We start from the raw sequence: 26,436 nt of genomic DNA on the forward strand, positions 1-26,436 counted from the left end.
AATTGAGAAACTGGACCATCGACCGGGAGCCATCCTGTCTGAACTCTACTGGCTTTCCAGTTCGTTTGATTTTGGAAACGCTTGTATGGTTTGTAGAAAATCACCATCATTACCAGCCGCCGTCTGAGTCATTCGTTCAATCAAAGGTCCTGCTCAGCTCCAGATCCGTCCAGCACGCCGCCCCAACCAAGCAAAGCGAGATGCCAGAAAGAACACCGACCAGCACCGGTCAGGAAATTGAAGCCACAGGTGCAGCCCAGGCACCCGGGCTGGAGCTTCGACGTCGAGCTTGCTCAAGGCTGATGTCATGGGCAATGGTCAGCTTGGAACATACGTATCCCGGCCTCACCGATTAATTCTTTCTGCAAAGCTTCGTCAGAGCGCGTGCTACAATATTCGCACAAACGGTATTATGCAGCTATATCGGGGCTCCAGTCCTGTTGCCTGCCTACATGTGTACCTAATTAGGTGCCCAGGCTACCGGATTCGACGGTTCAAATTCTTACAGCTTACAGCTCGTATAAATAGCTTGCTCCAGCATTCCGTCATTTGCTTTGATTGGTCTGGTATTTGATCTCGCACGCCACCGAGGGGGCAAACAAGATGCATTTGGATACCTGCGAACGAGATGATACTGCCCAGCCCGCGTGCCAGCTTTCCTGCACATGCGGTCAGAGTTTGCATTTCAGCGCATGCATGGCGCTAGGGTACCGATTCTTGGCCAAGGCCGCAGGCGTCAGCCATCAACGTCTTTGCATCCCACCCAAGCTTATGAGACTCGTCGTCTTTCCTACTTGTCCCTCCAGCTAAAACTCACGAGAGCCTCACTTGAGACCTGCCTTCAATGCTTGACCTAACGAGTGCCGTTGTCATCACCGCACCGGCCTCTCCAACCAGGCCTGCACATGCAAGATTTTTGCCACCTCGAGCTACTCACTCGTCTTTCAACTACAATTGCCCCAGCTGCTACGTACCGGTTTCCTCGAGCCCATCCATGATCCATCAACCCCGCCTCTTTGCCATCGACGCTTCATCCACCCGAACCCCACTGGAGCGTTGCAAGCGTTGCAGGCGTTATAACTAGGTGTTACAGGCAGCTGACGAGCATTCGCGGCGCCCAAACTTGGAACATTGAATCCACTTGATCAACATTGAACCAGACCAGACTCTGTCGCGTCATTTGGACGTCCTGTAAGTTCACCAACAGAGGGGCCGAGACTGGCCCGTGTGTGTGATGGATGCACTTGCCCCTCCCCTCCGGTCATCATTCCACCGACTTCCCACAGAGCTTCGGGTGAGGGACGGCTTCACCCATTTAAACTTTGGCTTATCGATGGCGGGTGCGGCACCTCAGTCTCTCCGAGTCATGGGAGAATCTATCCGGCTTCTGGCATGCCAAAGCGAGCGAGGCGCGTGTGTTTGTTTGACCAATGATCAAGTAGAATTGAGACAGTTGAGAACAGCTTTCGACACTGTAGCCGATTGAGACTCGGCATTTTCACTTCTTTCATCGATACTCCGTACCTTTGCCGCCGAGAAAAGTCGTCTTGTGAGCTGAGCCGTTATATATGGAGTGAGACCGCTCGAGACATCATGGGCCATCAGAAACATCGAACTTGTCATCTTTGGTCGGCCGTGCCGTCATGGCCAGAGAGTACAGATGTACGGGGTACCTAATGGGCTCATCACATCAATGCCGTGTAGCTCCATGGCAGAACAGTGATGCTATTTGCCAAGATATCGGATTAGACTATCTTGGGCCACTATGAAAGATGGAGCGACAATGGAGCCGTTCTATGCTATACATTGCCTCTTTTACAGTGTAATGAATACGCTACTAGTAGTTATGAAGTTATGACAGTGCTTGAGTGTCCTGTCGGCTTGACCTTATACATTAAATGCATATAGTATATCTGGCCTTTTGATAGCATGAAACGAGCTATACGGGCGGCATGCTGCGCTCCATTGGATCATCTTATCCATGAGGTTTGGCTCTCTAAGATCTGATACAGTCAACACTCAAGTACTTGCCTCAAACATACCTCCCTCTCTAGGTAGGTAGGTAGGTAGCAAAACCTATGCATAACCGCTTTCTCCTAGCCTTAGTTTTTAGCCCGTGCACAAGACGTTGGAAAGTACACTTCTGATTATTCATCTTAAAGTTGTAATCCTCGGGTTCTTCAATAATCCTGTAGTTGTGGCGTCTATTTGTACTAGCGGGCTCTGCAAACTGCTTTAGAATCAGTTTACACAGGCTTACCATTCTGTTCTTGCAATCTATAGCGTAGGTCATCACATGCATATGTAGATAGCTAGTACTGGTGGCTACATGGTAGTTTAACTACGAGGTACTCATCTGTTTATATTTGCAAGGCTGCAATCCCTATCCCCGTTTTGTCGAGTTGGTGAGCAAGGAGATGGTAGGTAACTGACATAGGCGGTTGACAGCCCAAATCTGCAAGCAAATTCCAAGGCCCTGCGCCTCTTGACGACGTCAAGTATCCAGCGATACTTGAAATGTAATCAGAAGATGGCAGGTTTGACGCCCTGTCAGTCAACTCTTTGACACCGTTTCTATAATATACCCTCTCTTTTCGAGCGTAGCGTTCAGAGCATGTATAATGTTCTCTTGGCTTTTGTTTAGGTTTTTTTTTTAGAATTTGCATTTTTCCTTGTGCGTCTTGGCGTTTAAACAAATGCCAATTATGGCCTGGTTTATCTCGTCGTTCACACGTGGATTACTTGGGGGCGCGACTGTGAAAATTGCTCACCTGCGTAGGGTGAATTCAACTTTTGCTAGGTGTCTGGTGCGTTAATCCCCAGCACGCCACATATATTTCTTCGAATGCTTGGTGGAAGCCGCCTTCGAGCGCCTTGTTGAGTTGAGAGCTTTAGCTTGATTGAGGGCTTTAGCTTGCCTACTAGCTTGTGTCTTGACCTCATAATTAGTGTTGAGCATATTTTCTATTCATCGCCGCGCGCTGGCGGCAATTGGTTGCGATAAACGCTAGGCCTCGAATTTGAAGATGCTACTACCGAAGGTTTACCAGTGAAAAGTCAGGTGATCTCTATAATACCAAGCAGCGAAATTAACCAGGGACCTACTAGAGGCTTTGTTATAGTGTTTTTCTTGTATTTGAAAGGGGGAAGAGCTTAGAAAACTGCTGCCCTATTTCAAAGTCCGTCGTTCAACCGAATTTCTCGGTGTTTAGCATACATAGCTGTCATGAAGTTGCATACAAAATATCAATTGATACCTGTGGGGGCTGGTAGTAGGTATTAGCGGAGAAAATATGGAGCGCTAGCTTCGTACGTCCGAAGCCAAGAAAAAAAAAAAGAAAAAAAAGGTCGCGTTCCTAATAATCCACTAGTTTACACTCCCGGTACGGAGTAGAGTACTTGAGTGCTATACAATGAAGGCGTTTGTCACTCAAGTCTCTTCTGTCCGCCCAGAAATACAGGCAGCTTATGTATTGGTGACTTGAAGAGTCACGATAGAGTGAGAATAAAAGAAAGGACAAGTATAGAGTGCTTTGCACTTTGAGAACTCAATGAGCAAAAAAAGGAGGCCATGAATGCCACTTCTATATTCCTGAAAGTCTCCATTATCTAGAGGGGGATATTGACCGAGACAGGGGTCGAACCTGCGACCTTCTGATTACATACACAGGTATCACTAGATACTTGTTAATCGTAGTCAGACGCTCTGCCATTGAGCTACACGGCCGGCTTCTTATTGGTGGTCCAGAGACACTATCATTATTTATGCGGCTTCAACAAGTGAGGGCCATTCATACTCCGTAGTTACTCCTCTAGTAGTATGTTTCTAATGACCATGTCGTCTGATGAATATCTGGGAATCTTTTGATGGAAGTTTAGCTGTTGTGGCGGCATTCTTTTATAGATGCTAGTGTGATCATGCAGCGCAGAACTTGATGGCGGATTCTCTGGATGGGTAAATGAGACGGAACATTCCTATTCGACTTCCGGATAGGTTTCGTTTATATGAAGATGTAGGAGGGATCCATGGAGTAAGGAATACGAGAAACTAACGAGTAAAAGGTTCGCCCGGAAAAGAAACATGATATAAAGTGTTGCATTTTGTAAAAATTATTTTATTTAGTTTGGACGGCATTTCGTGCCGCGAGCCGAACAACGTTGCACTGCAGCGTAGGACAGCAAAACGCCCTGCATTATATGATCTACACCTACGGAGTAATCTAGTGATATCTTGGGGCCAAGGGGCAAAGTACATCCATCTCGAGTTTCGCTATTCGTTACGGTCTCAACTAATATCATCGCTGTACAGAGTAGAAGAGTATGCAGATGAAGCATGAATCAACTGAATCGAACGACCCCATCAGACAAGCAACTGCGAAACTTCTCTAGCCACTCCCGTCCCTGACAGCCTTAATCCTCGCCAGCCATTTCCTCTCCATGTCCAGCGTCACACCTTGCGGGTAGAGCTGTGGATCGACACCCTGGCGGACTACCAAGGGATCAGGATACTTTTCTACAAATGTAGTCTGGTCAGCAAGGCCAATTCCATCCGAGGGAATGTCATAATTCCTCGACACAGGTTTACGTGACGAGTTCGTCCCTAATGGACTAGTATGACTGGGACTAACGTGAGTGAAATGCCTGGTCTGACAATCTAGCCATGACCTTTTCGTATTCATCCTTTCTTCTGGAATTGCTCCCTACGGGCGCGACTGGTTCGGCAACCTCATATCGAGGCTGGGACTGGGAGGACGCGGGCACGCCAGCCATGGGAATCTGGTCTGACAAGTCGTCGCGGCTGGAAGGGGACAGTTGGTGTGACGTTTGGCGAACTTGAGCTATGGGATCGTGTGCTGTTGGACATGTACAAGAAACAGAATCACCGATGATGTATCTGGGACAGTCCCCTGCGTTGCTCAAAAATGCAAGGCATCAAGATTATCTCAAAATGAGAACCCGATCCGCCCCACGACGCAGAGGGCCCCTCTCATTGACCCTCTCACCCCCGTCCTTTTGTGGTGCTGGTCCTGTGGGAACTTGGTTGCTGCACCAAAAATGGCACTGGGCCGCAGGTACCAGTCGGCCCATGCAGACACATCCTAGGGCACACAGACTCAGCTAACTACGGAGTAGCGCGGTTTCGCTTGGCTCTGCCTTTGGAACCGTGGACTGACCATGCTCCTCTCGTGGTTCCGACGACAAAGTCTGGATCCCCACCGGGCTGCTGTGCCTTTTTGCAAGCAGAGCATTCTTTGCCGTCCTCCTTGATGCTTCCGTCTTGAGGGAATTGGCGCTGCCTGGTTGTTCTGCTGGATGCACCATCGTTGCTGCCGCCATCACGCCCCCATTCCCATCCACCCCTCCGCTCATCCGCTCAATCGAACTGGGCGTGATACGACAAGGAAGTCGCTGCTCAAAATGAAGAAGTCTGGCATCCCGGATGCCTGGGACGACGATTGGGAAGCCCAGGCGGACAGAAGGGCCGTGGAAGACGACGAGAACCACCAGCAGGGTGGTGTTTCCCTCCAGGCCGCGCAGCCCTTGACGAAAGCCGAGCGCATCACGCGGCATGAAGAGGCGAATCGAAAGATGTGGGAGTCTGCGTATGTCCTTTAGCAGCCTCATCTCCTCCTCTCCTTCCCCAGCCCAGCCATGCCGCTTTTTTTTACCCTGCTCCCACTAACATTGCCATCCAGAGACGCGACTCCCCAGACATTCCACTACCTCGAAGCCAGCAACACTGTCCCCCTAACGTCCACATTCAAGCCCCAAGTCAAGGTGCTTAGCCGCAAACCCATGATTGCCAAACGTGATGCCACAACGGGCATGTCACAGCTCTCAATGGACGACGACGACAGCGAAAAGGACGCAAAACAGCCCCAGCCTACCGCCGAGGAGATCCGGGCCAAGCAGAAGCGTGACCTGGAGGAGAAGCAGAGGCGGTATGACGAGGCGCGTGCCAAGATTTTTGGGGAGTCGAACCCGTCAAGTAGGGGATCCTCTCCGGGGACAGTGACGCCGCCCCGGGGGGAGAGTAGACATTCTGGAAGGGGCCGTGGGCGAGGGGGAGGAGGAGGGCAGCGAAATAATGGTGGTACTACGAATGACGGCGGGAGACTGCCGGATATTAGGAGGGTGAACAATCAAGCCGCATCAGGTAGGGAGCTGTACGACCCAAACTTGTCGCCAAAACCGGATTCAATGGCTCAGCGACGTGGGGGAGGGGATAGCGACGGCGGATCAGGCAGAGGCACGACATTGAGGGATGACCAGTACCAATTTCAAGCACCGCAGCCACAGCCAGCTATTCGAATGCCGAGAGGACCCGACGGAACTGGCCGGGGGGGATTTGGATTTGCACGTCGCGGGGGGGAAGAGAGCTGATGTTTGGCATATGTGCTCGAAAGAAGGAGGAACAAAACATCCTGGTATTTTTTCGGTCCTCTCTTCGTTGCAGAATGAGAGGAAGAGAAGGATGACTACCACCCGCCGCCAACTTTACCAGCCAACTGAACCACTTTTTCGGCTCCAGTTCCCTTTCCGACGTCGCTTATGACCTCGCGATACGTCGTGAATGCAAGTCTATCTATGCTAATGCCCGTTACCTCACACCAGTACGCCAGGGTATCATGTATATACGAGCGAGGGATGCCACCCACCACATCCTCGCTGCTCCGAACATCATCGTCATTACCATTTACTATATCCGCACCACCAACCTCTTGACCTGAAAAATACGCCTCGTCGACTTCCGCCAGCCACTCCTTTTGTTCCTGAGGGCCTGGTCTGTCTGAATATTGTCTCCTCCCCTGATCCACCAGATCATCGGCCTTGAGCTGGCCACCACCGTTGGTGCAACCTCCGGGACACGCCATGACCTCGACGTAGCCGTACTCAAGAGACGCCGACTTGCCTGTCGGTCGTCGGGCGCTGCCAAATGGTTTGCCGCCGGGCATTCGGGACGGGCGAGCAGGTTTCAGCCTCCGGACCAAGTTTTGGATATTCCTGAATCCGTAGTAGCGTGCTGCTTTGAACACAGGCTCGCCATTGGCAGCCACAACAAACTCAACAACATCCGCGTTACGACCGCGTGTCGTTTGAATTTGAGCACCAGGTATTTGTGCAGCTTTGCACTGCAAGATATGATAGAGGAGGCCGCCTGAGGAACCTGCCATGCGTGGGACTCTTGGGGACGCTCGGGCGGGGAATAAGAAGCTGTGTAGTCGTGCGTCGGGAAACGGCACCGCGGGTTCTAGTAGAGAGCTAGTGGTGCCGTCGTTGTCGCGCGGGATATCGAAGAAATTGAGTCCTCTTGATTCAGCGAGCATTAGAATCTCCTTGCTTGTGATGACGCAGTCCACGTCCCTGACGCCTCGTCCCGGAAGCCCTGATCCCGCCCACACCTCATCCGTGAGCTCCTCCCGACTGGCCTCGAGTTTCTTATCGAAGCACGGCATAACCGCCAGGTGCCATATCCTACTCGGCGGGATGCCCAGCTTCCTGCTCAGCGTAGTCTTGAGAATCGTCCCCGTCAGCGCCTGCGGGGACTTGACTCTCGACAAGTGCGGCAGAACATGAGGATGCGTCTTCTCCGCGTAGCACACCCACCCAGGACACGCAGACGACAGTATCGGCCGCGCAGGCGCATTGCCCCCAGGCCTGGTGGTGCGCCCGAGAACCTCATCCGCACCCAGAACAAGAGCCACCTCCCTGGCGACGTTGGTATCAACAACCCACGTAAACCCGTTCCTCCACCTCCCACCGCCCGCCAACCCCCAGCGTTCGCTCCGCAGCAACCTCTCCAGCATGCGTCCTGCCTGCGCCTCGGACACGCCCCTGCCGCAGGCGGCCGCCAGATTCGCCCTCGTCTGCGGGCTCACGCTCGCCACGAACAGCCTGGCATCCTCATTCTCCAGCCCGTCCACCCTGGGCCTCCCTCCCCGGCCACCATCGTCAACGATCCTCAGCCCCGGCGCCGAGTCCAGCGTCGACAGGACCTCGGCGTGGCTCTGTAGACTGACGAGCACCGCCTCCGCGGACGTGACGCACCCCGAGCACGCGAGGCAGTCCGTCAGCGATATCTGCGCGGCGGAAGCGTCGCCGTCGCCGCCGCCGCCGCCCACCCGCGGTTGTTGCCCGTCGAGAATGACCTCTGTCTCGAGCGCCCGACCCTGCTCCTGCCCCTGCGGCGGCGCAGGAGCCGCCGGCAGCGTCTCGATGGGCTTTATGCACGCTACGCCGGGGGAAATAAAGTCGTTCAGGTCGTCGACTGAGAGAATGGCGCTCATGTTTGCGTCGGCGTCATGTGGGGAGTTTCTTTTAAAAAATAAAAGGTGGCGAGTTTGCGACTTTTGCCTTGACTACCTGCTGATTAGAAGAAAGAAAAAAGAGATCCGAAGAAATGAAAAAAAAAAAAGTGCAGATGGAATCGAGGGATTGTTTGCAAAAGACGAAAAATAATCGAGTGGCAAACGGGACTGCTACCAGCTTTGCGTTATCATGTCCATGTCTGGGCAATAAAAAGCCGGGGATTAGAAATGGACGGACGGCGCTGAGACCCCGCCAACCCGAGGTCTTCTAGTTGTGGCGGCTTGCGACATCGGCACCTTTTTTTTTTTTGCCATGGTGGTTGACAATTTCTGCCAACCCAAGGTCTTATCCCTACGCATGGATTCAACTCGGGAAACCGCCTTGTACATGGCGCATTTAGGCTACAGCAAGTGCTTGAATATATCCCATTAAAAAAAAATACGAAAAAACAAAAAATAGATAAAAAACCGCTCGTCCAAGGCATACCAAAGTGACAAATCCCCCTCCCAACTCCCCAACTCCTGTCCTTATAATTAATGCATCCTTCGACCTTCTCCGTGGCAAGCGCCCATGCCATTTCATTAAACACTAGGAAGGCAAACAAGTCTTGTGTCGTCCATCGGCCCATGCAACCTATGACTCTGCGGCTTGGGCCCTCTTGAAGGGCATAGCCACGCCGTTGCCGTTGGTCTGCTCACTGTCCTTGGAGCCCACGACGCCAGAAACCTGAACGTCGGCGGTGCCGTCGAGTATGGCCTTGCGCCTGTCGTGCCAGTCAACCTCGCTCTTGATGACCTGTGACAGCAGCACTTCCTTCTCCAGCCACTCCTTGTAGTATACCTTCTCCCACTCCTTGCATTCCTTCCTGAGAGCCTCGCCGACTTCGTCGGCCCACTTCGACTCCCAGTAGCATTTGCGATACAGCTTGTCCACCGGGAAGGAGAGCTCTTCTGAAGAAAACAGGTCACTGGGCAGGGCGGTAAAGAAGTCCGAGTTGGCAGGGTCCCCGTTTACGGCGTCGCCCGTTTCGTCATCGCCGGTGCCCCCATGTGACTGCGGCGTTTTGATGATAATTTTGAGCTTGTTTGACTTGCCAGCTGTGCCGGATTGCATAGACTTTGGCACCGGATCTGAAGGCCGCAGGGCCTCGGTTTCGTGGACGGTTCGCATGTGCTTCGCCAAGGCATCGGACCTGGTGAAGGAGCGGTCGCATTCTGGGACCACAGTGTTAGCCATTGACCTCTCCAAACGTAGGAGCAGCGGGTATCTTGTCCTACCAGGCAAGTAGCAGTAAAAGGGCTTTTCCCTGGTGTGGCTGCGCATGTGCGCCTTGAGCGCATACCCGCTGGCATGGGGGAGGCCCTTCCTGCTGCACGTCTTCCATTCGCACGTGTACTTCTTCTGGCGATTCTCAATGTGCGAGTTGTGGATGTGCTCGACCAACTTATCCATGTCGCCTTGGTCGCCGGCGGGGCAGCCATCCCAGTCGCAAACAGTCACCTGGTCCTGGAAGTCGTCCTCCTCGAGTCGTGCATTCACGGGTGAGCTGGGGATGTCGCCCGAAGTGTCCGAGGACACATCCGACATGCCATCGAGGGTATCTGGAACCGGCACAGCGTCGTGTTCGACTTCCGGGACAACAGCAGACGACGTGGTGGATTGCGCGTCGACTCGTTGTCGCTTGGACGGGCGGAGGGAAGCCTCGTCTTCCTCATGGCCGTCCTCCTCATAGGCCTCGGAACCGGACCCCATTGATGAAAGAGGCGAGTCGGGGGGCGAGTATCGTCGTGCCATGGCCTGCGCGTCGCGAATGGACCTCGCGACAGCTCGGGGACAAGGTGTAACGAGGGGATTCGAGGATGTTTGACGAGAGTGGATTGCGGTGGCTGCTGTCGTTGGGAATCGCGCCGCCGCTAGGGTGACTGCGAAGGATTGAGAGGATGGAGGGTTGTGGCCACGAGGCTGATGGGATGAGAACTGGCCAGACGAAGCTTGTCGTAGGCGAAAATTGGCTGCCAAGGGGAACAAGGCGACACACAGTGTGGATGCGGCATGAGCTTTTTGTCCTCGGTGGCCGTCTGGTGGCCGTGGCGGCCCTAGTGCCTGGGTGGGGCGGCTTTAAAGGGCGGCAGATGGAGCATACAGTGTGAAAACCATCAGAGGCTCGCTCTTCACACCTCGAGCCGACCAATGCCAATGCATCGTCGGCCAAGCACCACCGAGCACGAGAGAACTCGGGATACTCAACTCCCAAGCGGATCACAAACATGTCAAGCATTCGTCATACCTGTTCCGTTTGGGAGGCTCGTACGTTGAGCCGAGTAGTCTCCAATGAACGGTACGGCTGTCCCCAGGGCACCACTCACGTACAAGGCCGCATCACACGTACTTCCGCATTGCCTTGTTATCTCATCTCGTAATGCTCCAAAACTTTGTGCGGCTTGACCATCGGCAAGATCGAGTCCGGCAGAAGCCGAATTGGTAGTTCAACAGCATGCAGGTTACTCACGACAGGACTCATGTATGATGCTACCTCATCCTTTCGCAACCAGACTTGTCGGGTCTACATGTCGGTTTGCGAAGATGGCGTCTGTTCACTCATGCGAGGACTAGTCAAACTCCTCCGAGAAAAGCCGTCGTTTGAGACCGTGAAACCACAGCCCATGTCTCGCGTTGCTTGGTTGCGCTGTAGTATAGATAGGACGCTTGTTTGCGTTGCACGACGCATGGTAGGTTTACTGTCGGACCCTGGTTCGAGTTATGATAGATGAACATGTGAAATCGTGTAAACGAGAAAATTACAGTCATGTCCATCCATATACAACAAGTTGGGGAAAGCCGGCAAAAGTCTGCAGTGTTCCGCCTCTTCAAGCAGCTGTATCATGTATGTGTTGTAGTGTAAGTGAAGGCTCGAAAAAGCAACAAGGCTTTTGCCCGCCGTATCGCGAAATGCCTTTCTAAAGGACCGTTGCGCATAATCACTACAAATGGCTCTACACGCTTCCCGTATTGAATCCCATCGGCCGAATGCTACCTTTTCGGGACACCAAAGTCTCCCTCCGTAGCTCTTTGCTGATGTCACAGTCTCACTCTGTATCCTGGAATAGGTTTTCCGAAAAAATGCCTCCAATCCGAAATGGTGTCAAACGAGAATGGAAAACAAAGACTCAGGAATTGGTTTCCCTATCCATTGTGTTATCGGCATTGACGACTCGTAATTGGACGGAGAGTTAGACCCTCGCCGACCTGTACGATGTCAGCATACCGACATATCAGGTTGATGGAGACTGATAGGAATGGCTACAGTTAAGGTGACGTATAAATGAACCCCTTTATCCCGCTCGAGGCATCCGAATTTGAAGAGCAACAGGGACCAAATCACTTCTCCTCCCAAAACACCATGCTCACCACCTTCATTCTCGTCGCCCTGACGGGCCTCACAATTGCCAACCCGCTCGATTTGCAACCCCGAAAAGACGTCAAGGGAGATCACTTTGATCTTTGCAGCTTCTTGGGATGCGACACGCCGCCCACTGTCACCAGAACATTGGTATACACCATTACATCTACTGCCATATCTTCAGCCACGGCCACAGCAACAGCAACTGTAACCACCACTCTAGACTGCTCGTCATCTGCAACTAATACGCTCGAGACTACTACTGCAACATCTGACTTTACCTCTACTGAAACCCCGGCTACTACAGCGACTTCAACTGATACCGCGGCTCCGTCTGATACTACCTCTACCGACACGGTGACTTTGCCCGAAACTACAGCTCCCACCACGACAAAAGCCCCGACTAATATCACTGCGTCGACTGACACAACTTTGGCCGACACCACACCTGCTCCCACGACTCTGACTGTTACTTTAACTGCTGTCAATAGCTCAATCGGTGTCACTACTTTGACCGGTGCCATCACCTCGGCTGACATCACCGTTCCGGCTGACACCACTTCAACTGGTGCCACAACTTTGACCAACACAACCACTTCAAGCGACATCTCCATCCCAGCTGGCACGGCTTCAACAACTGATGCCACCACTTCAACTGACGCAACTACTTCAACCGAAGCCGCAACTTCAGACACCACCACAGCGGAAGCCACAGACACCACAACACCCCCAGCAACCCCAACAATAGCCGCCAGCACATCATCATCACCATCATCAACCACGGGCCGCCTATCCCCCCTATCCACACTAGTCCCCTTCAACTGCTCCGCAGACGCCTACTTCATCCGGGACCGCACCCTCCTCAGCGTCAACCTCCAAACGGGCGAGAAAACCACCCTCTCCTCCAGGCTCGGCGGCTCCTCCGCCAGAGTCAACGCCATAGGGTTCAACCCGCTCGACAACTTCGTCTACGGGCTCCGGGGCGAGGAGGTGGTCCGGGTCGGGCACGACGGGGCCCTGCAGACGGTGCTCAAAGGCGACATGGCCGCCAACGCAGGCGACGTCGACGCCGACGGCCAGTTCTACTACAGCGCGGGCGGGAGGGCCTGGGCCCGGGTCGACCTGAAGCCCGGGTCCGCGCGGTACGGGCAGGTCGTGGCCAGGGGCACGTCGGACTCGAGCGCCCTGCCGGGGGGCCTGGCGGCCGCGGACTGGGCCTTCACGCCCGCCGCGCCGGGCTACCTGCACAGCGTGGCCGTCGACGCCGACGGCATCGTGTACCTGGTCAGGTGGGACGTGGGCTCGCACCGGTGGGAGGTGAGGCACAAGGGCTTGCCGAGCTTCGGCATCCGGGGCAGCGTGTTTGGCGCCGTCGTGGCCACGAGCGACGGCGTCCTGTACGCCTCGCACAATCGGAGCGGTGCCGTCTTGAGGATCCCGCTCGATTACCCCGAGGGGACGAGGGAGGTGAAGGTGCTGGTGCCCAGGGCGGGCTTCAGCGACGGCTGTAGGTGTGCTTTGAGGCCGGATGTAGCGGTTTAGATGGGATGGGATGGAGCTGTGATGGAGAGAGAGAGGGAGAGAGACACGACACGGGATAATTTGATGGAGACTGCGAGTTTTCTTTGGCACAGGTTTTCCAGATACGTCATATTTGATTTTCATCTAATCCTCGTTAAGTTTTGCATGTTTTATACTAATATCCACCGCTTACAACTCCAAGCTTCTTCCAGGTGCGGTAAGAAATCCTTCGTCCAACAAAAAACAAAAGGGAGAAATGTCTTGGTGAGAGGGGGAAAAACAAGAGGTATTTCCTTGTTGTACGGCGCTTTTTGGGAAAAGATTAAGAAAACACACGACATGAACCTTTTTGGCTTGCTTTTGGGTATCTAAGCGTGTCCGTTGGTACCAAGAACCTGGCGCCTTTGCTTGACAGCGTCGGCGAGCAAGTCGAGCACAGACTCGGTGTCTTGCCAGTTGATGCAGGCGTCGGTGATGCTGACGCCGTACTTGAGGGCCGACTTGCCCTCGGCGGGGACTTTTTGGTTGCCTTTTTTTAAAGATATTAGTGATATGCTCCCTCTTTTGTTTCTTCTTTTCTATTGCAAAAGAAGAGCTACAAAGAAAAAGAAAAAAAATCCATCACCAAGCAGAAACGTACCCTCGTTGTGATTACTCTCAATCATGACACCCATGATACCAGTCTCCCCCTTGGCAATTTGCTCAGCAATATTAGCAGCAACCTTGGGCTGGTTCCTGTGATCCTTGAGCGAGTTGCCATGGCTGCAGTCAACCATGAGTCTCGGAGAAACGCCCTTCTTCTCCAGGGCAGCCTTGGCCTCGGCAATGCTAGCAGCGTCGTAGTTGGTGCCCCGAGTGCCGCCTCGCAGGATAACAAAGCAGTCCTCGTTTCCAGTGGTGCCGACAATGGCAACGACACCAGGCTTGGTGACGGACAGGAAGTGGTGAGGGTGCTTGACGGCGCCAATGGCGTCAATGGCAACGCCCAGCGAGCCGTCGGTGCCGTTCTTGAATCCCACGGGGAAGCTCAGGCCGCTGGCCAGCTCGCGGTGCAGCTGGCTCTCGGTGGTTCGGGCGCCAATGGCACCGACCGAGAGCAAGTCGGCCAGGAACTGAGGGGAGATGGTGTCCAGCATCTCGCTGGCAATGGGCATGCCCTTGGCGGTCAGGTCGACGAAGAGCTGGCGGGCCAGGCGCAGGCCCTTGTTGATCTTGAAGCTGCCGTCGATGTCGGGGTCGTTGATGAGGCCCTTCCAGCCAACGGTGGTACGCGGCTTCTCGAGGTACGAGCGCATGACGATGAGGAGCTCGTCCTTGTGTTTCTCGCGAGCCTGCAGCAGGAGGTCGCAGTAGGCGAGGGCGGCTTCGGGGTCGTGGATGGAGCAGGGGCCGACGACGACGAGCAGACGTTTTCGCTCGTCCGTGTCGTTTACCACGGCGGCGACTTCATCTCTTGATTCGATGACGGTCCTTTTTGAAGCCGTGGTCTGGGGGATTTCGTGCTGCAGCAGATCGGGCGGCGTGAGAGGGTTGTAGCCTCGAACTGGCGGACAGAGTCAGTCGGCACGACGGCGAAATTGCGAATGTGCAACAGGGCAAAAGGGACAAGAGACTACGAGCGCGTACTTCTCCAATCTTCAGAGTCGGCCTTGTTGCCAACATTTTTGTTTTCAATGTAGAACTGCTGGGCACATGTCATTCGTGAGTCACCCCGCCATACAGGAAGAAAAGTGCCAGGGAGGGGCAGCGCAAAGCGTCAACGTACCGACATTGTGGATGTATACAGGACGAAGCGAAAGGATTGAGGGTTTGAATAGTACAATTGGGCCAGCCGAACTGTATAAATCGACCAAGGAAACTGCTTTGTGCGATGGCAAGAGAGGTGTGATGTGCAGATGCGAACCCGCGAGGTACAAATGGGCGTGTCCAAAAATAAAAAATAAAAATAAAAAAAAATCTGGGCCGCTGTGACAAGCCAGGCACGCAAAGGATGGCCGGCGTCGGCGACAGCTCGAGGCCAAGATGAGTCGCACAGAGACTCCCAGATCCATCACACGGGTCAGCCGGCCCATTCAGCGATGCGACTAGGAGATGTACCGAGTCAAATGAACTCAAGTGCTACTATTGACATGCTTACATGCAAGTGAGCGCCTTTGACCCATCCCATGCATGCTTGCTCCGATGCTCGTAATAAGATGGGAGGCACGGGGTACACAGTACACACGTGCATACGTACATGTACATGCAGTCCAGTGCAGTAAGTTGTGCATAAGGTGTCAGAGACGACAGGTGGTCAATTGCCTCGCTGCTATTGGCCGAGTGGCTCAAGTACATGTACTTGCTTGATCTATAGAGCCTCTCTTCTCGGCGCCGCATCTCGGAGCCCAAGCCTAAACATGCATCAATTAACCTGTTGACATCTTATCCAGCGACATCCACCAAAACTTGCGTCATGGCCCCCTCAAGCCCCCCCTTGCTGGTCCACCTGGCGGCCCGTCATCTCGAACCAGTCAATGCACATGTGCGAGTTCGCTCTCCCCTTAACTCATCGTGTTTTTTGACCGCCAGTAAGCTGGGGAGCGTGGCCAAAAGATTGACTTGTCTGGACCATTCACGCCCTTGGATGACATGACAAGATCCGTCAGCCGAGATCGATCCCAGCAGACAGATGACCTAGCAAGGAGAGGATCTGTTGTGTCAAACTTAAACAGCCATCATGTGTGAACAACGAGTCCAAATCACACCCAACATATCCTTTATACTCGGGTGTTGAAACCCCATCCCACACATGCCCCTCGCCGTATTGATACAGAGTTCCAGCGTGACGAGACAAATAGTCTAAAGAATAGACATCGATGAAAGAAAAAGAAAAGAAACAAGAGAGAGAGAGAGAGAGAGAGAGGGAACAAGAAGCCGAGAAACCATGTACAGTTGTGCTATGTGCGTTGCGCTACAGAGTAGTATCCATTCTAGTTCGTATTCTATCGTGCCAAACAAGCATGCACACGTGTAAAACGACTTCATGCGACAAATTCGTTGTAAATGAGCTCTTCCCACACCTTGCCGGTTGTCCAGACTTGCTGAAGCAGTAGTCGAGTAGAGTGCACCTACAGCGCCACCCCCTCTTGGTCAATAACGTCTTCAACTCCCCGGGACAAACACCAAAGAATATCTCACGTACCTGTCTCATGCCGCTCTTCTCCGCATTGGTTAACCGTCCCAGGAGTTTCGTCTGCTGACGCTCCGTGAGGGCCTCGCAGCCTGCCGTGAATATCGGGAAAAGGTAGCGCGTCTTGGCCACACCCCGAGTTCCAATCTGCTCTAGACACTGCATAATCTTCCGCACACTTCCTTGTACGTCCGGGTGGTCGGTTGCCTTTCCGAGGACTCTGCGGTGCAAATGTATCAGGCCAGCCCAGTGGAAGGCCTCGTTCACACCAGCCATTTCCGCCAAGTCCTTCATGTGAATACTGCCGGCCCTCACATGCGGACAAGGTCTTGAAGATTGCCTCAGACTCTCCATCAGGTGCTTTTCCAGCAATAGTGCTTGTTCCACCATGGTTGGCTGAGGACACCAGCCCTGCAACAACTGGCCGTCCAGCCTGAATCGTTCGCCTTGACATTGCTTGGCCAACTCTGCCACTTGACCAAGCAAGCGAGCGCATTTCACCGATATCCCCATCATGCAGTCAATCTCGTCCAAATCATTGGCACAGATACGAGGCTCAGACAGCTGGAAGTAGACCTGTGACTTACAAGTCAAATCCAAAAGCGGCCCTGCCATGAGACTGCCCATGATGTCTATGTAACCCAACCAACTCTGTATGAACCATATCCCCTCCACCGTGGCGTCTTGGGGAGCTTGGTCCAAACATTTGGCAAGGAGACCTCTCGCATGGGCAACATGCTCGCGCCACGAAACGCCCCGGCCAAATGCACCGGGAGACATGATTTCCAGGGCAATGAGCATGATCGCCATGGCTAGCGCGACATTGGGCATCGGAGAAGATGCACCGAGCAACGACTCTCTCAGAGCTGGGAAAACAGACTGCGCCCACTCTGCCATCCGCATTTGGGGCAAGCCTGTTTCCAAGAGTTGCGACCGATGCGCAGCTTCACTAAATCAGTCTACCTGTGTGTGTGAAGGGTTGAGACGAGAAGATAGGGAAATCATACCAGAATATGCAAGGATCAGACTCATCAACGGCTCGCTTTCGAGGGCCAAAACTACAAGTTGTGTACGCAAAGGGTTTGTATTGTCATCATGGTATGGTACCAGGACTACATCAGCCGCATTAGGAGGGTAACACAATGAACGACATAAAATGTCAAGTATCATACCGTGAGAGGTGTGGTTCAGAAAGTGGTGCTATTGGCACAGTTAGTGTTGCACGACATAATGCAATGCAAGGGCTTGGGTCATCTTACAAAGTACTACAAACGTCCAAAAAATGTTAGCTAACGACTTATCCACTAGGGGGAGGGCTTAATATGAAATCCTCTGCAAGTACGCACCAGCAGGTTCATCTTGTTTCGTTTCAACCTGTTATGCAATTCGATCAACATTTGCTTTTCCAGGCTGGCATCTGAGGGGAGGGGGAGATTGTGCTATTCCCTTACATGTCTGGCAATGGCTCGAGAGCCCAGGGAATCACTACCGGAACCACGTTCTTATAGTAGTATTGATTTAAGCCACTCGTCCTGTCTCGAATTTTCCAGGACATGGCCTCTTCTCCGAAATCTACGACTCCGCTTGCGGAATTGTACGCTGCTGCTGAAGGAGGCAGGACTACGGTATTTGCATCGTCACTCTTCAGCAGATCCTCATCTGCCGCCCCTGAATCATAACCATAAAACGCACCATTTCCGCAAGGGTACACATCTGAGTTGCTTAGAGTCTCCTGAAGACCATGCGCTCCTGGCTCCTCCGATAGATGCCCAGACCGTGATGGTGAATTTTCGGAGAAGCCCTGGCCAGAAAGCCAGGAATCAGGAGACCCAAGGGAGGGAAATTCAGTCCAGTTTGAGCGACTCACAATATCATCACTGTATGATGAAAGTGTTGGAGTAAGCGGACTGTCAAGTACATCGGGGTATGAGGGCCACGGCGTCGATGTGCTCTTCTGTGTATAGCTCGGACAAGGCATTGATTGCGACTGTCCGATATCTAGTTCCGTAAACTCGGTAAAAGACTTGGTTTTATTGTGTCCTGCAGCGCCTAATGCAGGTGAATTTATCAGTGAGCCTCTGCAAGAAGAGCTTACCGACGTAGTCCCTTGTGAGTGTCCAAGCTGCCGCTTTGCAACATAGCCCTCCGAAGGTCCAGCACCACTCAAGTGTTGTTGGGACTCATCAATAAAGACTAGAGTGTTATTAAATGAGTTTCCTTGCTTGTCAGAATCATTGGCTGTTGTCATGTTTTTAAACACCGTTGTCGGGGCAAGGGGTTGCTGAATTCTGCCCTCACTATGAGAGTCTGCACCATCCAGTTCCTGGCCCGAGACCATGAAATGATCTAGAAGTTGGGGATTCTCGGCCGACATCTCATGGGGCATTTGGGCCAGCTTGCTTGCTGGCCAGGAGTTGCCACAGCTGTTTTCCCCAACGAACTGGCTTTTGGTGTGACGGCCGGACCAGTTCAGCCGGACGCTGTAATCGCAGACATCGCCAACTTTGAGACAGCTTTTCGGTTAAAAAGTAGAACAGAACAGTCAGCCTTGGTGTAACACCAGATGTGCCCACCTGGGAGTTCTAGGGCCGCTCGAGGCAGACCAGTTGGATCTCGGCAGAGTTGGAATATTTGCATTTACTGTTTTGACACTTACTTCTTGCAATAGGGATGCTCCTCGCCGCATTTGATTTTTTTCCCCTTGCACGGCCTGGAAAAGGCTCAGTCAGTCATTGTGTATCCCTTGTGTATATCAACGGTATGTGTGTGATACTGACCAACAGCCTTTGCGGCTCCTTCGTTTGGGCTCTCGAGCTCCTGGTCTTTTTTGGCGCGGCATGACTTGACGTACGTTTCATGCCTAGATGGATGTTGAGCTGGCTCCAGCTGGGACATATGAGGTAGATATCACAACGAGGGTGGCGGAATTTGATGATCATGCGCTGACGTATCCAAGTGCAGTGACGGCAATCGCGGCTAGGAAAACAATCAGGCCCAGTGTGATGGCGTGGAGAAAAGAGGTGACGAGAGCTGATATCCATGCCAGCCAAGTTTCAAACCAAGAAAATAGGTTAAGCACAATAGGAACGAGGCCCAGAGACGGAGGTATAGATTCATATACGCAATACCCTCAGCTTTGCTGGGAAGTCAAAATAGGCAATACCGATCGAAATGGTTGGGCGCCCGCACCTAAAAATGTGCGAGACCCGCAGTCAGCCGTATGCACGGCCTAAAAGTTGGCTTGATGCATCTATTAATCTAATTTGAACCTTGGGTTCAAGGTTTTCGATAGATTAACGACTGGGGAAAAGCGTCTTAGATATCACAGGCAGCGTTCAAAAGGCTCTGCGCCATCGCGACGACTAAAGGAGACGCGTTAGAATTTCGCCATGGTATTTGCTTCTACATGATATCAATATTGAGAATTTTAATGTCCTCTTCGGGTTTCTCTTTGTAGGTCCTGACGTTTTCGATGTTCTGAATAACATCGAACCCTTGAGTGGCTCGTCCGAAGATGGTATGCTTGCCATCCAGCCAGGGCTGTCAATGGTTAGTTGAAACCGACAAGGGCCTTAGCCTGGAGAGGTGGAGGGTAGTGTGACCGCTTACCGTCTTTTCCGTAGTGATGAAGAACTGGCTTCCGTTGGTATTGGGCCCGGCATTTGCCATGCTTACAGTAAACGGCTTGTCGTGCTTCAGACTGCTGAATTCATCCTCAAACTCCTTGCCCCAAATACTTTCGCCGCCCGTGCCGTCGCCTAGCGGATCACCCCCCTGGATCATAAATTTCTTGATTACTCGGTGAAATATCGTGTTGTTGTAATAGCCGTTGTTCGCGTGGGTGACGAAATTTTCCACCGTTTTCGGTGCCGCTTCGGGGAAGAGGCGTATGTGGATGTCCCCATAATTGGTATGGAGGACTGCAGCACTCCCTGTCGCTGTGGCCTTAGCATTGCCCTCCTTCTTGTTCCCCAACATGGTTGGTCGCTCATTGTGTATGTCTCTGCTGGCCTTTGGTACGTCATCTTCGTTGGTAAACATGTAGAAGCGAACCTTTCCGACCCCGGTGGCAACGAGGATCGGGTCTCGGGCTTCCGCCTCTTGTAGAAGGGGATTGCTCGACGCGCCCATCTCGACCGAAACGATGCCCTTCTTCTGCGGCTGGCCCTGGTACAGGCCGAGGTTGACTGCACGAAAGTTCTCATCCTTTCCATAAACTTTGATGACTTGATTCGTGTACGTGTTGAGGACCTTGATTCCCAGCATAGAGCCATACACAATGAAATTGCCCGATTCATCAAATATGACGTTTGATTTGTGCCGTAGCAGTTGCGAATCCACCTCTCGTTCCTGCGCGAGCCTCCTGCCGAATTCGACGCTGTCTAGTTTTTGAGACGCTGACCCAGTCTGCTGCATATCTTCGATAGCCTGCAGAGACTCATCATACGTGCGCTGTAGCTTGCCGGAGCCGAAGTCGAAAATGCGAATTTGTCGATCCGGAAATGAAAAGGTGACAAAGCTGTTGCCATTTGGCGACATTGTTAGACATGTCGGGACCGCTTTAGCCTTCTTGAAATCGAACAAATTGGTCGAACTTTTGTATTGAAACACATTATCCGGCTTTTCGTAGTTTCCGCCAGGTCGCCAGTATTCAATCATGCCGTTTTCGTCGGCTGATACAACGCAGTCGTAGGAATCATTGAACGCCATAATATGGACCGGGCTTCGGTGCAGGCTCTTGATGGTATGTATCGGTTCTTCGCTCTCGCCGCGGCCGTCATAAATGTGTAATAAAGGCTTGGATTCCTCTGAAATTGCCAGCAGTGGAAACGATGCTCCTTTCTGATGAACCCAACAGACGCATTTTGGCACGTAGTCTAATGACAGCATAGACAACAGGTCAAATGTGATGACATCAAAGATTTTGACCGTCTCGTCGACACCAGCGGTTGCAAAGCTCCGACCATCCTTGCTCACGGATACGGCTTTGATCTCGCCGTTGTGTGCCTTGAACTCCTTGACAAACTCAATGCCCTGGGCAATCTTCTTCCAGAACTTGACAACGCCGTCAATGGAGGCTGTAATGAGGAATTCGGTCAACGGGGTCCATGTGACGAAGAGCAACTGCTCTTTGTGCATTAAGGACTTTGAATACCGCGCTGACTTTGGTAGCGCGGATACGTAGAGCTTCTCGTACGGCAGGACGCGGCGTTTCTTCTTGGGTGCTTCGGATGGGAGCTGAGGTCCCATATCATCGTCCGACGAGGTATCTATGCCTTTGTTAGCTAACGTGGGCGAAGTCTTGGATGCCGCCAAGGAGTTTCACCAGCTCCATCTTGTTCTGCAAAGTCGGCGTGGCTGCGTTTTTGGGAGCGACTATCGTCGTCGCCAGCATCAGAATCAGGCATTTCCACCTGGTAAAGAGTTGCAAATGCAAAGCGGTAGGAACCTAAATGGGACGAGATCAGGTCGGCAGTAAGCGGTGGCGGTGACCAGCGTTTGCGGTGCAGACAAGTTCAATGCTAGGTTGATTATGCCATTCCCAGGATTGTACTCGATTGCAACCATGCCTCAAGGGTCAAAATTCAAGGTCGCGCTTGCACCTGCCCGATAAGCTCAGAGCAGCTCTTTTTAGTGACGGCCCCCACCACGGGACACCACATGCACTGTGTTACACCAGTTTGGCGCAACCTGCAACCAGAAAATTTCCAACTCTCCTGCTCGCATTATTGCTGATGTGCGTGCCGAGTATTTTTCACCAGAACCCGATGTACGGGCCTCTTGTTTGCCTCCGGCTTGAATATCGACTGTCTTAGTCACTGTCTACTTTCGTTGTGCGGCAATTCGGGTCAGTTCCGCTAGTTACAACGCAGGGATTGAACGTCGCGGGATGCACCCGCGCATCCATAGATTTATACAGCCCGAATGCTACCCCAGACTACTCGGCATCCTGTCCTCACTACTTGCAGTATCCTGCTCGGTTGGTTCAGTAACTTCTTCTTCTTTTCAGATCCAAACGACATGGCTCGGCACCATCTCCAGCGTTTCGCATCTCCGTCGCCTTCAATCTCCCCGGCCATGCACCTGGCTGGCGTTGCAGCTCTGGGTAGGGCGTTCAGTTCTTGTTCAGATGGGACACTCCCTTGGCCGAGTCGCATGGATGGTACTTTCAATTCCTGACCATCATTGGTCTAACACTGTCTCTGGCGGTCTTTGCGCTGGCTGCTGTTGCTGATGTCACGGGGAGCACGGCATTATTCCCGCTTAAGAACCTCATATCAATCGTCGCCACCCCCCTCGAAGTCCTCGTGTCCACCTTGTACTGGGTTATATGCGCAATCGACACTTCCCTAGTTGTCCCGCCTGGGTTTGAATTATCGACCTGGATAAACATTGGCTTTCACTTGGCGCCTGCTGTTCTTTTGACTCTTGACTTGATCTTGTTCAGTCCGCCATGGACAATCTCGGGCTACGGCATGATGTCGGTGAGCACCGTATTCGCCTTTTCGTACTGGTACTGGGTTGAGATATGCTTTAGCAAAAACGGATGGTAGGTACCATTGAACAGCACTCCAAGGCATTTGTTGTAGGATTTCGTTTGCTGACCAGATTCCAAGGTACCCCTATCCCATGTTCGAGCTGCTTACCACTGGCCAGCGTATTTTGCTCATTACGTTTTCAGCTGGTCTTGTGACGGCCTTCTCAGCCTCTTGAAATGGATCTATGGTGTGGTGAATGGCAATGAGCAAGCTCGACGGGAAGCTCTCAAGCCCCTCAAAAAAGTTCAGTGAAGAGCTTTTTGGCGCATCATTAGCAGCAGGGAACATGTGGTGGTTACGGCTGCGGTTGGCCGTGCCGAACAGGCCCTGATGCGCAGCGTAGCCATCATCTTTGCATTTTAACACTTGCGTAAGAGTTGAGTAGACTAATAACTGTAATCTGCACTCTTAGCACGCATCTAGCTATTCACGTGTAAACACACAAGCGCATATGCATCACTGACAACATCACAAATTAGCCTTGACATCCCCAGGATACGAGACCTTTTTCAACAACGACCTCTTAATATCGCCGATAGTCCTCGCCCCGCAAAACCCCATAGTCAGATCGAAATCCGCCAGAATACCAGCAATAACCGCCTCGGCACCAGCAGCACCATCGATACCCAGCCCATACACCACAGGCCGTCCCAGAAACACCCCCTTTGCGCCCAGCGCAACGGCCTTGAGCACGTCTGCGCCTGTCCGTATCCCCGAGTCAATCATGACGGTAATCTTATCACCTACGGCATCCGCAATATCTGGAAGAACATCCAACGTTCCCACGGCGCCATCCAGCTGTCGTCCACCATGCGTACTGACAATCAACCCGTCCATGCCATGCTCCACGGCCAACTTGGCGTCCTCGACGCTCAAGACGCCCTTCAACACAATCGGCCGGTCCCAGTACCTCCTGAGGATCTTCAGGTCCTCCCAGCTGCGGCTGACGCCGGGGAACACCTCGCTGCACCAGTACATGCCCGCCTGGACCTTGCTCTCCTCGGGCGTCTCACCATCTGTGCGCTGGGCAAACTTTCGACGGAAGACGGGATCGCTGAATCCCACGTCGTCGCCTTCTCCCACGATGAACGGGACAGAGGCCGGGTCCAGGTCGTACGGCCGCCATGCGAGCGTCCATGTGTCGAGAGTGACGACGAGGATCTTGAAGCCGCTGGCCTTGGCACGCGTGAGGATGGAAGCTGTGATTTCTTCGTCGAGCGGCCAGTAGAGCTGGAACCACTTGGGGCCCCGAGGCACCTTCTCCACGAGCTCCTCAATGTTGGTGGAGGCCGCCGTGCTGAGGGTAAAGGGGACGCGGAGGTTGGCGCAGGCAGTCGCAGTTCCGACTTCTTTGTCATCGTGATACCACGCCTGAACGCCTATGGGGGCCATGAGGACGGGCGTGTCTGAAGCAGGTCGGTCAGCATGGCCTGTGGCGTTGTGTGCCTGGCGACATTGTTCACAGGGCGGAAATTGGAAACACCAGATTTCTGGAACGAGCGAACCGGTTAGTTAGCGTACCGTATTTCTCTCCAAAAAGAGTCGTGCTCAAATCCCTGGGTGTGGTGGGCGTCAACACCCTGGGCACAATCTTCCACTGCCGAAACGCCAGTCTATCTGCATCCATTGTCGAGCTCTCCCCTGCGCCGCCTTTGATATAGTCCCATCCCTTCTTAGGCATGACCCTCTCTGCTTGCTCCTCAAGTCTGTTTGGATTGGTGGTCACAACGGGCGGGCTGCCTAGGAGGAGGCCCTTCTCGAGGATGGACCTGAGGTACTGAGCGTAGGGAACATGCTCATCGTCGCCGCTTCCAGACATTTTGGCAGGCCTTGGCTTGGGCTTTTGCAATTATATTGGCGAAATAATTGCACTTTTGCTGCACAGCATGTCAGAGTGCCATGAGTCCGTGGGTAGGCGTGAGTTGCGAAACGTGTGTATATCCAGGCTGAGCCGTTGTAAGCCTCGGCTCAAACGGACTTTGAAGGGACCAAATCCGGGGTTATTAATTGCAGCTAGTTACTAGCACTCCGTACCTGTCCACTTACATGGGATGGGCCATTTCAATCTTGGGTCTTCCCCCACATGACAAGCACGGTCGAATCACTGGCGAATTGGACAGCCCAGAGAGACAAGTTGTATTCGCATCAAGAATCGAAACAGCAGCGTAAAGACTCCTGATGTATATACCATCTTTCCGTTCCATGCACTTTCGTCTTCAGCTCCTAAGACCACATGCAACCACTTGAAGCTCCAAGCATCCACCAATCCACCGCCAAGCCCGTCGGCTGCCTGCCTGCCCCTCCACACGCCACGAACTCCAATTCACCCCCACCATCGAAAAAGGCAACATTGCTCAACGACACCACATCAGCCTCGACTCGTTTCGAAAGGAAAAAGAAAAAGAAGGACCGAAACAGAAATAAATATAAAAATTAACCCTCGCACGAACCACATGTCCCATAAACCCTCCCAAGTCTCATAGCAACCATGGATATCGACGACATCCTGCGCGAAGTCGACCCCGCCACCGACTCCATCCCCTCCGGCACACGCGATCTCCAAGCCCTGACGCGTCGATGGGTAGCAGAGCGCTCAGCGCCCGAACTATTAGAGTAAGTCCAACAGCGTCAAATGTGTCGCGCAAACGCCTTCCCCATACACTGGTCTGGATATTGTACTCCCCTGACACGGAGGGAGAGAGCAGCTGGCCGTCCGACGGGCTCTTTGAACGAGTCAACGACCGCATCAAGGCGCAGATTGAAAAAGTCGAAGACATGACGGGCGACATGGATCCCAAGACAAACTTTGCCCTCATTGTATTGCAAACCGAGTTGGAGCGGTACAAATTCCTCGTGAGAAGTTACCTGCGAGTACGAATCTCCAAGGTACTCGCCGCCTCCCTGGACCTGTCAGGGACACACCGTGCTGACTCCTCGACGTGATAGATTGACAAACACACCCTCCATTACCTATCTACCCAGGAGCTCCGGGACAGGCTATCCCCGACGGAGCTTGCCTACGCAACGAGACATCAGGCCCTCCTGCACAATCACTACCTGTCGTCTTTCCTAGGCAGCTTTCCACAGCAGCTGCAGAACTTGAACGATACAGCGGGAAATATCAGCATGATTGATGCGCCGGATCTGGATACGGCCGTCTTCATCCGCATGCTGAAGAGCGCGGACGTTCATGGGGACGGGACGGATGCCGATGTCACGCTGCCGGCGGAGGAGGGTGATGTCTTGATTCTGAGATGGTCCAGCGCGAAGGCGTTGGTGCAGGACGGAGATGCGGAGCTTGTGTGAGAGACGAAGAGCAATGGAGGACGCAGGGACAAGAATAGAAAGAAGAAGTATTTGGAAATCAATCTCGGCTGGTTTAGAAGATACTTTGCGAAAGAAGGGGAGGTATTGCTTGCTTCATGGGCAAGCTACGCGGCCAAACCAGGCCCAAGATAAGGGGGACATGCTGCCGCACACGAGGAATGCTAGCACAT

The 26,436-nt window shown here is 52.9% G+C and overlaps 11 protein-coding genes and 1 non-coding gene across 13 annotated transcripts; 3 read left to right on the forward strand and 9 right to left on the reverse strand.

Annotated features, from left to right (window-relative positions):
* Positions 1 to 3,623: 3,623 nt before the first annotated feature.
* J3458_003040 lies at positions 3,624 to 3,727 on the reverse strand. The gene has a single exon. It is a non-coding gene; the product is annotated as a tRNA-Arg (tRNA).
* Positions 3,728 to 4,083: 356 nt separating this feature from the next.
* J3458_003041 (uncharacterized protein) lies at positions 4,084 to 4,927 on the reverse strand. Its single transcript, XM_066117540.1, has 2 exons — positions 4,629 to 4,927; positions 4,084 to 4,513 (listed from the first exon to the last, which is right to left on the reverse strand). Exons 1-2 carry the CDS (start codon positions 4,768 to 4,770, stop codon positions 4,386 to 4,388), a joined length of 270 nt encoding a protein of 89 aa, XP_065977326.1. The 5' UTR covers positions 4,771 to 4,927; the 3' UTR covers positions 4,084 to 4,385.
* A 142-nt stretch (positions 4,928 to 5,069) lies between these two features.
* J3458_003042 (uncharacterized protein) lies at positions 5,070 to 7,264 on the forward strand. Of its 2 annotated transcripts, XM_007811928.2 has the most exons (2): positions 5,070 to 5,603; positions 5,697 to 7,264. In XM_007811928.2, the coding sequence occupies exons 1-2, from the start codon at positions 5,314 to 5,316 to the stop codon at positions 6,382 to 6,384; spliced, it is 978 nt and encodes a 325-aa protein (XP_007810119.2). In that variant the 5' UTR covers positions 5,070 to 5,313; the 3' UTR covers positions 6,385 to 7,264. The 2 variants fall into 2 exon arrangements, with proteins under 2 accessions (XP_007810119.2, XP_065977327.1); XM_066117541.1 differs by having other exon boundaries at positions 5,070 to 6,603.
* On the reverse strand, positions 6,480 to 8,288 carry NAR1_1 (Cytosolic Fe-S cluster assembly factor nar1; the record flags this gene model as incomplete). Its single annotated transcript, XM_007811929.2, has 1 exon — positions 6,480 to 8,288. The coding sequence occupies one exon, from the start codon at positions 8,286 to 8,288 to the stop codon at positions 6,480 to 6,482; it is 1,809 nt and encodes a 602-aa protein (XP_007810120.2).
* Positions 8,289 to 8,943: 655 nt separating this feature from the next.
* Positions 8,944 to 10,104, reverse strand: J3458_003044 (uncharacterized protein; the record flags this gene model as incomplete). Its single annotated transcript, XM_066117542.1, has 2 exons — positions 8,944 to 9,524; positions 9,588 to 10,104. 2 exons carry the CDS (start codon positions 10,102 to 10,104, stop codon positions 8,944 to 8,946), a joined length of 1,098 nt encoding a protein of 365 aa, XP_065977328.1.
* A 1,528-nt stretch (positions 10,105 to 11,632) lies between these two features.
* On the forward strand, positions 11,633 to 13,347 carry J3458_003045 (uncharacterized protein; the record flags this gene model as incomplete). The annotated part of the gene is made up of 1 exon (XM_007811931.2): positions 11,633 to 13,347. One exon carries the CDS (start codon positions 11,633 to 11,635, stop codon positions 13,250 to 13,252), a length of 1,620 nt encoding a protein of 539 aa, XP_007810122.2. The 3' UTR covers positions 13,253 to 13,347.
* On the reverse strand, positions 13,345 to 15,299 carry ARO3 (3-deoxy-7-phosphoheptulonate synthase). Its single transcript, XM_007811932.2, has 4 exons — positions 14,997 to 15,299; positions 14,858 to 14,915; positions 13,872 to 14,774; positions 13,345 to 13,760 (listed from the first exon to the last, which is right to left on the reverse strand). The coding sequence occupies exons 1-4, from the start codon at positions 15,000 to 15,002 to the stop codon at positions 13,600 to 13,602; spliced, it is 1,128 nt and encodes a 375-aa protein (XP_007810123.1). The 5' UTR covers positions 15,003 to 15,299; the 3' UTR covers positions 13,345 to 13,599.
* Positions 15,300 to 16,181: 882 nt separating this feature from the next.
* J3458_003047 (uncharacterized protein) lies at positions 16,182 to 17,210 on the reverse strand (the record flags this gene model as incomplete). The annotated part of the gene is made up of 1 exon (XM_066117543.1): positions 16,182 to 17,210. The coding sequence occupies one exon, from the start codon at positions 17,208 to 17,210 to the stop codon at positions 16,182 to 16,184; it is 1,029 nt and encodes a 342-aa protein (XP_065977329.1).
* A 494-nt stretch (positions 17,211 to 17,704) lies between these two features.
* On the reverse strand, positions 17,705 to 19,239 carry J3458_003048 (uncharacterized protein; the record flags this gene model as incomplete). The annotated part of the gene is made up of 4 exons (XM_066117544.1): positions 17,705 to 17,774; positions 17,852 to 18,913; positions 19,057 to 19,110; positions 19,178 to 19,239. The coding sequence occupies 4 exons, from the start codon at positions 19,237 to 19,239 to the stop codon at positions 17,705 to 17,707; spliced, it is 1,248 nt and encodes a 415-aa protein (XP_065977330.1).
* A 563-nt stretch (positions 19,240 to 19,802) lies between these two features.
* Positions 19,803 to 21,808, reverse strand: cyp15 (Peptidyl-prolyl cis-trans isomerase cyp15; the record flags this gene model as incomplete). Its single annotated transcript, XM_007811934.2, has 3 exons — positions 19,803 to 19,940; positions 20,010 to 21,670; positions 21,727 to 21,808. The coding sequence occupies 3 exons, from the start codon at positions 21,806 to 21,808 to the stop codon at positions 19,803 to 19,805; spliced, it is 1,881 nt and encodes a 626-aa protein (XP_007810125.1).
* A 1,599-nt stretch (positions 21,809 to 23,407) lies between these two features.
* Positions 23,408 to 24,758, reverse strand: J3458_003050 (uncharacterized protein; the record flags this gene model as incomplete). Its single annotated transcript, XM_066117545.1, has 2 exons — positions 23,408 to 24,345; positions 24,461 to 24,758. The coding sequence occupies 2 exons, from the start codon at positions 24,756 to 24,758 to the stop codon at positions 23,408 to 23,410; spliced, it is 1,236 nt and encodes a 411-aa protein (XP_065977331.1).
* Positions 24,759 to 25,427: 669 nt separating this feature from the next.
* Positions 25,428 to 26,245, forward strand: SLD5 (GINS complex subunit; the record flags this gene model as incomplete). Its single annotated transcript, XM_066117546.1, has 3 exons — positions 25,428 to 25,552; positions 25,645 to 25,825; positions 25,886 to 26,245. The coding sequence occupies 3 exons, from the start codon at positions 25,428 to 25,430 to the stop codon at positions 26,243 to 26,245; spliced, it is 666 nt and encodes a 221-aa protein (XP_065977332.1).
* Positions 26,246 to 26,436: the final 191 nt, after the last annotated feature.

The sequence above is a fragment of the Metarhizium acridum genome (genome assembly GCF_019434415.1).
Source record: "Metarhizium acridum strain ARSEF 324 chromosome Unknown scaffold_13, whole genome shotgun sequence".
Taxonomy (NCBI): domain Eukaryota; kingdom Fungi; phylum Ascomycota; class Sordariomycetes; order Hypocreales; family Clavicipitaceae; genus Metarhizium; species Metarhizium acridum.